Here is an 11,413-nt window from a genome sequence, read left to right as displayed (position 1 = left end):
AGCGTCCAGGCCCTGAGTTCAAGCCCCAGGACTGGCAACAAACAAACAGTACAAGGAAACGAAGAACATGGTTCTGAGTTTAAGTACTGTGTTTGCGAAGTGATCCATAATAGAAGGGTAGAGATGAATGCAGGAGGAGGGGCGGGCGGGAGGTGAGCATGGTGGTGCTCTCTCCCTGAGGACTCGTGCCAGACACAGAATCGGCCTTGGCAGGGGCTGAGTGCCTCCCACCAGCTCTCCTTTGTACTTAATAGTCTAGTCAGTGAGCAGCACCTGATCCTGACCCAAACGACAGAGAAACTCAGGAGTTTCCAAACAGAAGTTGTTGACCAGAAGGCAGCAGGCAGGCCTAACAGGACATTGGTGTTTCTTCCATGTACTGTTGTATAGTAGAATGAGCCTGATTTTTGTAGAGGAAGATTTTTTGCCTGACTCATCTTTAAATTCTGCCATCATTGTAACTCAGATAAAGCAACTGGAAGACAATGACCCAACATTTATTAAATAAGAAAATGTATTCTATACAGTACCAATAGAGAGACTTCTGGTGGATTATTTCCTCCAAACAAACATCTATTCACATCACATAGTTTAGTCAGAAAGGTTAATTTCAACATGGGTTGATTTTAAGTCACATGAACTTTCAAGCAAGTTTATATGTGTTATAATTTAAAAAACAATTTCCAAATGTGAATGTTCACAGATATTTTGTGTTGTTCTTAGTCAACAATGAAAAGGCGTCCACCAACCATTGTGTGTTACATCTGTGGCCGTGAATATGGAACAAAATCCATCAGTATCCATGAGCCACAATGTCTGAAGAAATGGCGCAATGAAAACAACATGTTGCCAAAAGAATTGAGGAGACCAGAGCCAAGAAAACCGGAAGTCGGAGCCATCACTGGTAAGTTCCTAATTAAAAAGACCTGAGTGTACAGCGGGAGGCCCATCCCAAAGCATGAGCACAGGGATTCTTATCTGTTCAAATGGCTGAAATCGACAGTGTGTTGCTGCTGTCTCTCTAGCCAAATGGGGAAAAAGCAGTTGTCTCATTCTCAGAAGCGAAGACATAAATGATGCCCGAGACACATGCCTGGAATTTACCGTATTTCCCCAGAATTTCCTTTCTCCTCGTATCAAGCACAATACTTTAAAAACATGAAGCTTATAGCAAACCTCTGGGGATATTCAGAGTAATTGTGTGGATGTTCATAGACCCAAAGTACCAAACTCGTATGTCTAAGTCATAAAAATTGAATAAATTGATTAATGTATGGGGGAAAAAAAACAACCAGGAAAGTAGGGGATGTCGTGAGCTCTCTCTAAAAGAAGCGGCAGCTGCTTAGGCCCAGCTGGTGTTATCATCAAGACAGCCGGGAAGAGTGCAGGAAGATATTTCAATAATAGAAAGGAAACTGGAAATCCAGATGTCTGTAGAAAATGTCCAGATTTGTGTTTTTTTTTTAATTAACAATTTGTAAAGCATGACCAGCCAAATGAAAGGGGAACTACATTGTCACTGTGTCACAGTGCCGCGAGCTTACTGGTTTAGAGGGCAAGGGTTTGGAGAATGGTTCAAGGAATCTTAGCTGGTAAAGACAACAGTAGAACAGTAGAGAGAACCTTTTTGCCATTCATTTTCAGATTTACTTATCACATTTCTAGCACTGACATTTTCTCCGTCGACTTCTTCATTCTTTTAAGGGAGACTTTTGACTTCCATTCCTTCATAGTTACCATGAAGATACACAGTGTTGATTAGCCCAAAGCACTCTTCTTTCAAATACCATATCCAAGGAGAGTTAATGACAACTCACACAGCAGAATCTAGATCTCCACAAGAATGCTCTAGAAGTTCAACTGTTCAGTCCTTGCCAAGACTGAGACTTCTGCACACAAATGGGAGGAAGAACTCAAGCTGAAAACACTAACCAACTGAAATGAGAGCGTTTGCCCACAGAGTGCTCACCTTCTATTTCTGAAGGTGCCTGTCGATCATAGGCAACTAAATGTCATTCAGGTTCAGTGTGGACACAGAGTTCAAGTCTAGATCCAAAGCCAAGGCTCTGGGAACAAACCTTTAAGAACGAGATGAGTCACCCTCAAGGGAGAGTTTGGGGCTATTCAGTGCTATTGAAACTGCATCAAACTCATATGAGTAACGAAAAATTTGGTGCTATTTTTTTTCTCAACAGATTTTCAAAGCACTCGACATATTCATCACAGGGAGCTGGTGTCTCACGCCTGTAATCCTAGCTACTTAAGAGGCTGAGATCTGGGGATTGTGGTTCAAAGCCAACAGAAGTGGAGCTTTGGCTCAAGAGGTAGAGTGCTATCCTTTAGGAAAACAAAGCTCAGGGACAGTGCGCAGGCACTGAGTTCAAGCCCCAAGACCAGCACAAATAAACAGAACACAGACACACACACACACACACACACACACACACACACGCACATTCATAATCTGCATCAAATGTGATATTTGCTTTATCCAAAGGAGAAACATTAGGTTGGCCAGGAGTTTAAGTTCCAAGCCCATTGCTGTTGGGCACTGGTGGCTCATGCTCAGGCCCTGAGTTCAAGCTCCCTTCTCCCCTCAAAAAAATCCCATGGAAAGAATAAAATGAACATGGAAAGCAGGCATGCTAAGAATCTAAGGTTTGTGACGGTGGTGCGAACTATTTGATAGAAATCATATGAAAAATGCCTAGGATTTAATGAAGTCATCTAGGCTTTGCCACTGATAACAACTAAGCAATATAGTTTTGAGTACCTCGCCTACATTTTGGGGGCCTATTTTGGGTGATTCTAAGACATAGTCAATTCAACGTTCTAAAGTCACTCTATTTAAATAAGGCTTATTAAAATAAGCTGTTTCTCTAAAATGAAGCCATATGGTTTTCCCTCTGCTCTACCAATGAAGACTGTACATTTCTCAGCTGTCTGCTCGGTTTTCTTAAGAACGCTTCTTTTCATCAGATTAACTATTCTGTTTGCATTCTTTAATTACATAAAGAATCTCGGAGTTCACAGCCATGAAGAGATGGTAAATTTTTAGGATATAATTCATCTCGAATTTACTCTCAACTGTCAGTTGTGGCTCTGAAAACATCCCACTGAAGGATTACAGAGGAGGAAAATAACAATTGCCTGTTCTTTTCCCTTTATAAGACTTCAATTTGGAGTCAACTAAAAGGAAGCCAAAAGTTATATTTGCAAGATAATAATATATAAGCAAAGATGTTAATAATTAGTGGAGAATGCATGTCAAAACACATAAAACTCCGTTTCTAAGTCCAAAGAGTATAAAGCCTCTGCTTCCAAGCGAACTTGACTCGATTCCCGAAAAAAGGAGAGCACTTTATTTACTTATTTATCTACTTACTTCGGGCAAACGTCATATGATTTATTTAAAACCTCAGTCAACAGGTATTTCCTGAAAATACTTTTTATTAAACAAAAAGTTCTGCAGAATGAAAACTAATCTAGTCTACCTTTTCTTCCTCTCTTTCATTTTCCTCTCTCTCTCTCTGTGTCTGTTTCTCTCTATAACTTTCTGTCTCTGTTTCTCTGTCTCTCTTTGTCTGTCTGTCTCCCTCTCTGTCTGCCTTTCTTGTCTGCCTGTCTCTCTGTGTGTGTGTCTCTCTCTCCAGCCAAAGGGTTCTATGATCTCGATGCCCTGAATGAAGCTGCTTGGACAAATGCGCAGAGCCAGCTAGTTCCCTGCAACGTTTGTGGGCGGACCTTCCTGCCAGACAGACTCATTGTTCACCAGAGATCTTGTAAACCCAAGGCTGCCAAGTAAAGCCCTTTTGCTCTCCCCGGGAAGTGTTGCAGGAATCCATCTCTTTGAAAGTCATCAGGACCCAGCATGAAGGAGAAAAGGGGGATGAGGAGAGGACACCAGGACAGCTGGCGCTGACTGTGTGCTGGCCAGCCGGGGAGGCTGGACACAGGCTTGCTGCCCACCCCGCCTCATGGGCTGGGGCGCCACAGGCCCCGGGTTTAACAAGCAGCTGCGTGTGCTTGGTGCACACCGGGAACTTTTCACACTGTTTTTGTCAGGCAGAATTACAAGCGGGCTGCTGCTTATCGGAGCTGGACATTTTGTCTCAAGGAACTTTCTGAGCCAATTGTTGGCTTCCTTCCCCCCCCTCCTTTCCTGAACAAGATTTTGAACCCCACAATATGGAGCCCCGGTGAACAGAGGTTGTGGGGGCCACACGAGGCATCTCCTTATAGGGTGTGGATAGTGCTGGGACCCGATTTGACTCCCGTTCATTTATTTATTCATTATTTATTTATTAGTGGCCAGGGATGCTGCAGAGATTTCCTGAGGAGGCAGCCTTGTGTCCAAAGACCAAGGCCTGGGCCCTCGAGGGGTTTGGACAGTGCTCTGTATTTGAAAGTCCTCGATTGTAGATTCCAGCAGGCAAGACTGTCCCGGAGGAGACCCGGATGAGGGTGGAGATTCTGCTCTCTCGGGCAGATGGTATCTCGGGTGGTGGTCTTGTTTGAGATCTTTCCTATGTGGCTGAATTCCACTGCCAGCCTCACACCGAGGACCTTACACAGAGCACAGTCAGCTCGAAATCAGATAGACCAACTTATCCTCCTCAGTTACTTGGTCAGACATCTACTTATTATCCAGGGAAGTCCTACTAGCTATTCTGTTTTTTATTGCTTGTTCCAAAGGAATCAAGAGATCGACTTTTTGAAAACATGTGTCTCATGAAAGACATGGCATATCACAAATTGTAGTTCATTGCTTAGTTCTTCTGTCTTGTTGACTAACAGCTGGAGAACATCTAATGTATTGGAAGTATACATAGGTCTGGCAGAGTTGTGAGTACTTTGTATATATCAGTTCAGATGCACCTTACATTAGCCCTACGAGAAGACAGTCTTAACCTGATTTCACAGATCAGGAAATAGATACTTTGATTAAACAGTTAAGTCAAGGTCATGCTGCGTTTGAGTTAAGGGACAGAGTAGGGAAGCCAACTCAGAATTGTTATTCATAGCTATTTATCACAGCTACCATCATTAATAAGATTAGACAGAAGATATGCAAATGTAAATAGTTTTGCCCGGTATCTGCTGAGTAATTCCAACTTTCCTCAATCCAATTCTCATCTACTTGAGGGTAGGAGAAGAATTTCACGATTCCATGGTGCTCATTTTGTACACAGAATGCACATCAGAGTTTCAGCGTATGTCTTCCCCTAAGAGAGCTACTACCTAAGCTCCTTCTAGCAAGAAGAAGAAGAAGTGGCATCTCAAGCGTGACTCCAGTCCCATTGCTTTGGTTCAGAGAACACTGGACTTCTCTCTCTTTATTACAAAGGTGTTATTAAAAATTGGAGTTATTTGTGAGCAAGGAACAGACAACAAGCAACTATCCAAAGTCCTCTGAAAATAGTCCTGTGCTGGTCTACTCCTGACACCTCATTTCTTCTTCATATTTCTGTCTCAAACCAGCTTGCCTGGCCCGGGTCCCATATCCTGTCGGAGCAGGAAGTTCAGCCCTTTCCTTCCCGTCCCGTCCCGAGAACTCCCCTCCCCGCCTCCTCTGGCAATGGCTCACTTCTCCTTATCGCTGGAGGCTTTCTCTCTCAATCAGCGTCTGACCATACAAACTGCTGTGCTTCTCTCTGGCTCGGCTCAGGTTCTAGAGGGGGTAAATGAGGGTTTTCCTGCACTGGGAAGAAATGACACAAATGAAAAGCAGTGGAGTTTATGTTGAGCCAAAGGGGGTGCTGTAGAGAGAACATAGAAGGAAAAAAAATCTCTGTTTAGTTTTCACAGGATGATATTTTTCTTTTCTTTCTGGGGTTTGAACTCAGGACCAGGGCACTGTCTCTGAGCTTTTTTGCTCAAAGCTAGGGCCCTAACACTTGAGCCATAGCTCAAGCTCAGCTTGTTTCGTAGTTAGTTGGTGATGAGAGTCTCAAGGGTTTTCCTGCCTGGGCTGGCTTTGAACCAGAAACCAGAGCTCAGCCTCCTGAGTAGCTAGGATTACAGGTGTGAGCCACCAGTGCCCGGCATGGATGGTAAACTTTTATTCTTAGCTCCATTAAAATCATGTTATAAAAGTTTTCAAATAGATATGTTTAAAGAGGAAAGGGTAATGAAATATAATGTTCTGTACAGGTAACGTGGTCCTTGACAGCCCATTAAATTGCTTTTGAGTGATTTAAACCCCAGCTATTATTTGGGTAAAAGGAAGGTAGAAACATCAGCCCAAGATTCTGATTGTTCCTCAACACCTTTTATTACCACTTATAGATTCATGAGCTTAAGCTAGCATGGATGGAAATGGGACTGGACATGTAATAAAGTGAGAACCAGACCAGGCTTCCTGGAGCTTTGCCGATCATTGATTCACATTGCTCACGCTACAGGACAGAGAATTTCAGATGTATATTACTAGCAGAGAATGTGTTATGCTCCCCAAAACACTGACCCTGTAGACTCCCAAACTTCTGAATACATTCCCTTACGTGACTTTGCAGGGTTCACATTACCAACCTTGAAAACTGGGCTGTGGTGGCCCAAACCTACATTCTAGCTACTCAGGAGGCGGAGACTCTAGAAATGAGGGTTGGAAGCCAGCCAGAGCACAAGAGTCTGCTGTACCCCATCTCTAAAATAACCAGCAAAAACCAGGGCTGGATAAATGGTTCGTTTCAGAGCACCAGGTAAACAAGGACACCCATAAGGCCCTGGGTGTGTGTATAGGGGAACACACACACACACACACACACACACCAATATATACATACATAGACATATGCACCTTAGGATGGAAAGACTACCCTGGTGTGACCAATGTAAACACAGAAGTCCCTAATAGAAAACAAAGAGGCCAGAAGAGGCCGCATAAGGATTTCACCCCCCATTGGCAGCTCTAGAAATGTAGGGAGCTGTGTTCAAGGACCAAGAGGAGCTGAGGGTAGCCCCCAAGTGATAGCTCCCAGAGCAGTGGAAGCCTCTGTCCCATTTCTCACGCACCTGAGTCCCGCTGGCCCCCGGGAGGAGCAAGCTCCGCCTCTAAGAGGAATCAGCTGTGAGCAGCACCTTACTCCACACAGGAGCCCAAGGTGAGGCTGAGGAACACCTCACCTGAGAGCATCGGGGTTGCTTAGGCTGCTAAGCTAGGAGACGTTTGTGATGGCCACCGTAGACGAGCACAAAACCCATGGAGGTGGCCTAAAGCAAAACCAATCAACTCTGCTGAACAAGAGCAGTAGAACTCCTCTATCTGCCTGGAGACAATTGCCCGGCCGGCCTGCGTTCACGAGGGACTGGCCAGCAGGGGCTGAGAGACCCAAGGCAAACTGGATCCAGTGCTTTCCACCCGCCTCATGGAAGAAATCAATATTTAGCCACAAACCCAGGAGGACGAGTCATTGTGTATGCCATAAAGCAGATCAGTTTGGTAAATTAGGAGAAAGGGGGGGGAAACTGGAAAGTTTGCAACCATTCTCACATATTAGAAATGCCAGGATTATTTAATTTTTAGGAGAACCTTGAAATTTGGATAAAGAAACACTCAGAGTTGTTTTTCTTTCCTACTTATTTTTATTAGCATACATGAATTGTATAAAATAATGGGTTTGTTGGTGGTGCTGACATTGCCTAAGAGTAAGGTTTTTTTCTCTGCAAATAAGTGTTTAAGCAGAGTGAGTTGATTGGAAAGCAAAAGGGAACCAGTGAAATGAGCGCTCTATGGAGAGGCTCGAAGGAGTCCTCTCAGAGGCTGGTTATTATAGTACAGGGCTCCTCCCAACCCTCTACCCATCCCTCCCTCCCCACCCCACCCACGGGGCCTTGCCAGTTTTTACCTGATGGCTTGTGTGTGCTCCACCCTGGCTCTTTTCATTGGTTGATCAGGAATCCGGGGCATTATGGGAAGAGGCAGCATCCTGAGGAGCCATGTGATCCTCAGCTACCTGACAGCTCCCCGTTCTTCGCCTCAGCGAGAGAGGGTCCACAGGAACATTACATTTTTAACAAATCTCAAACAGGCCAGACTTGGAGTTGAAACCAGGAGGTGGGCTGAGGAGAGGTAACAGCTCCTCTCCCACCACATCTAATTCGGACGGTAATGACAAGAATAAGAGGTTGTGTCTCCAGGTGCCTTCTTCTTTACAAAGGATGAAGAGCGCTGAACGCTCCGCAAATGAGCAGAGAGCAAGATGAGAAACACAGAGGGAGAGCGTCACATGCAGCTCTTGCGGTGGTAAAGCGAATCCTCCTAGAAGCCACGTGGAGGTGGATGCCATCGTGGAGTCTTTACCATGCAGTTAGCAGGCTGCACGCAGCCCGAAAGGCCTGCGGCCCCCAAATACACCTAACACGGTTAGGAAACAGGCCAGACAGGAAAGAAAGAACAAAAACAATGCCAACAGTGGAGAGCTGAGCTGGGACTCCATGGGGACTGGAGACGACCAGGACACAGGACATGGGACACAGGACACGGGACACGGGACACAGGACATGGGACAAGGGACACAGGACACGGGACACGGAACACAGGACACAGGACAAGGGACACAGGGCACAGGACACGGGACACGGGACACGGGACACGGGACATGGGACACGGGACACAGGACACAGGACACGGGACACAGGACACAGGACACAGGACATGGGACCCCATCATGGAGACACACATGGCTGGTCCAGGCCTAAATAGGGCCAGGGCAGTGGACAGGTCCACGGGAAATTCCCAGTTCCAGGCACTGGACTGACAGGTTCAGTAACTTATCAGCCAAGGGCCCGCCCCTATCTCCAGGGGTCCTGGGAGGTCAGCAAGAAGGCCGGACGCCAGGCCCTACCCTCCACTCTGTGGCCAAGATGGCGCCGGCCAGACCCGACCTCCCTACTTCATTTCCCTGTCTCTTAAGCATGCCTAAATAGATGCGTCTAGAATAAGACACATTCAGCTCACACGCCTCACCCACCCAGGACCACTGGGGAGAGGCGGCTGGACGCATGGCTCCATGTCCTCTCCCAGCTCAGAGAGGATAGAGGCTACAGGAGGAGCCTCACGGCTCTTCACCCGCGTGAGGAACCGCGAGCCTTCCTCTTCTGCATTTGTAATTCCACTTCGTATGCTACAACAACCCTCGATAGAACTTTCACACTGCGAGACTCCCCTTGGGGAGATGCCTGACGTGCTCTGCACGCGTGCGTCTCAAGGGCCTGGGGTGGGCATGGGAGCTGGGAAGCCACCGGCTTGGCATGGACGGGTCCATCCCTCAGCGACAGCCGTGCTTACAGCGCGCTGGAACATGACTGCGCTCACGTGCACCCATCTCCTCATTCATCCCTCTCTACCTCCCCAGCTCCCTTGCGCTTCCTTAATCGCCTTTTTTAGAGTGGGCAGAGCTGCAGCTTTGGCTAGTTTTATGGAATAAAAGAAGCTGGAATTTTAGACTCAAGCGATCAGTAGAGGGAAGTTCCCACCTACAGAAGAAAGTTCCAGAACCATCACGCATTTGCAAAGTCAGCGTGACCAGGCAGGATACGCCTGGTGGAGTTAGGAGCAGTGGTCGCTGCTGCCGAGGTTTAATATTCATTCTCTGCCTTCTACCACTCATTTTATGCATCGTCTTCAGGCCCTCGGCGGTTTCGTTGTTTACTCCGGCTGGTTACCAGTGGTGCTGGGAATGGAAAGGAACTGTGAACTCACGGGGGAGCCGAAGTCTCTAGAGGGACACAGTGACCACATCATGGCTGAAACTGCCCAGAAGGAGCAAAGCAGCAGCTGGACACCGCGGATGACAGGGACCAGGGCAGGTGCGTTTGCCACAGGGATCCTTAGAATCTCTGCTGGAGGCGGCTGGCCCCTGACCTCACAGTGTTTGGATTCGGATAGTGAGCTTTTGGCTAGCCAAGGGGTTTGTAATCATGGAACCACAGAGAGCCTGGGCACAGAGCTAAACACAGTCAAATAAAGCATCAGCACATAAAGACGACGATGTGTGCCAAAGGGTGGTGAGCAGGCTCTCAACCCTGCAGCCAAGACGCGGGGGAGCCGCAGAGTGGCTGAGAAACCCCCAGCACGGCGAAGCTGGCACCGGCCGTGGAGTGCCCTGAAGCCAGGGCACCAGAGGACAGCCCGGGAAGAGGCCTCAGGAACTGGGGAGAGTTTGTGTTCTGCTCTCGTTGGCCTGGTTTTCTCCGTGGCTCCCTGGGGCTGCTCCACAGACTTTGCTGCGAATGTGACAAGGCATGTCGCATGACCTTATTCCGTTGTGCTTTCTAGACCACAGTGTCCATCTCAGCCGCCTGGGCTGGTGCGCTCACGTTCTTCTCAGCGCTCCAGGCTGCCTGTTGGGGCCTGGGCTGGTCATCTCTGGCTAGAAGTGGCCACTTTACTTCCCCATGGCACTTTTCCCAGATGCTCCAAAGGGAAGGGAGGAAGAGCTGTGTCCTGGGTGCTGCTTTGATACAGGGAGCAGGGGTCGAGAGGGTAAGGAAGACACTGGCATTCTGGCCTGTGGGACCAACGTCTAAAGAAGTCATAAGGCTGGGAGGCGTGGCTCAGTGGGTAGAGTGCCAGCTAAGGAGAAACTCCACAGGTACTGAGTTCCAGCCCTTCTCTCAGAGCAAACATACAAAGAAAAGAAGAGAAGGAAGTTCTCGAAGTTCATGTTTTAGTTACTTACTCTGCATCAGGTTATGCTGCCACTTGCTTTCTCCTCTGCCTGGCTGCTCCCCAACTTTTATCAGCAACCTGATGTTTTCCAGAAAGTTGAAGTTCCTGCATCCAGAAGATGGTAAATGATGTCGCATCCCTCCCTAGCTCGGTACAGAGAACCCACGTATAGCCAGGACAGTGACAAAGGTTTCGGAAGCACTTGAGAGTGAGCAAGCTGTGTGTGGTGTGACACTCGTCTTGAAGAGGATGAAGGGTAGTGTGCAGGGAAGGAGAGATCGGCTGTAGTTTCCTGGTCTACTAATGCCTGCTGGATAAGTTACGTGGCCTTCTTATGGCTCTGGACAAGAAGGAATGGGGAAATAGACTTACAGGACAAAAAGATATAAATGTGCTTTGCCCTGGTGTGTGTGTGTGTGTGTGTGTGTGTGTGTGTGTGTGTGTGTGTGATTGGTCCTGGGGCTTGAACTCAATACCTGACTCAATACCTGGGTGTTGTCCCTGAGCTTTTTTTTTTGCTCAAGACTAATGCTCTACCACTCAAGCTACGGCTCTACTTCTGGCTTTTTGCTGGTTAATTGAAGATAAGAGTCTTAGGGACTTTCCTGGACGAGCTGGTTTCAAACCTTGATCTTCAGATCTCAGCCTCCCAAGTAGCCGGGATTTCAGGTGCGAGCCACCAGCGCCCAGCCTGGCCTCGCCTTGTTTGTTCCAGTATTTACCTCCCTAATTCCCACCTTC

The 11,413-nt window shown here is 47.3% G+C and overlaps 1 protein-coding gene across 1 annotated transcript; it reads left to right on the top strand.

Moving 5' to 3' along the window:
* Positions 1–729: 729 nt before the first annotated feature.
* On the top strand, positions 730–3,805 carry LOC105985223 (zinc finger protein 474-like). The gene is made up of 2 exons (XM_013015649.1): positions 730–904; positions 3,654–3,805. The coding sequence occupies exons 1-2, from the start codon at positions 730–732 to the stop codon at positions 3,803–3,805; spliced, it is 327 nt and encodes a 108-aa protein (XP_012871103.1).
* Positions 3,806–11,413: the final 7,608 nt, after the last annotated feature.

The sequence above is a fragment of the Dipodomys ordii genome, unplaced genomic scaffold (assembly GCF_000151885.1).
Source record: "Dipodomys ordii isolate 6190 unplaced genomic scaffold, Dord_2.0 Scaffold27, whole genome shotgun sequence".
Classification (NCBI taxonomy): Eukaryota; Metazoa; Chordata; class Mammalia; order Rodentia; family Heteromyidae; genus Dipodomys; species Dipodomys ordii.
Note: the sequence above shows the minus strand (reverse complement) of the source record. Positions and strands in the feature narration are given on the sequence as shown.

Coding starts and splice junctions, on each gene's coding strand:
- LOC105985223 (XM_013015649.1), top strand. CDS start 730: ATGAAAAGGCGTCCACCAACCATTGTGTGTTACATCTGTGGCCGTGAA. Junction 905..3,653: donor GGAAGTCGGAGCCATCACTG/GTAAGTTCCTAA, acceptor CTCTCTCTCCAG/CCAAAGGGTTCTATGATCTC.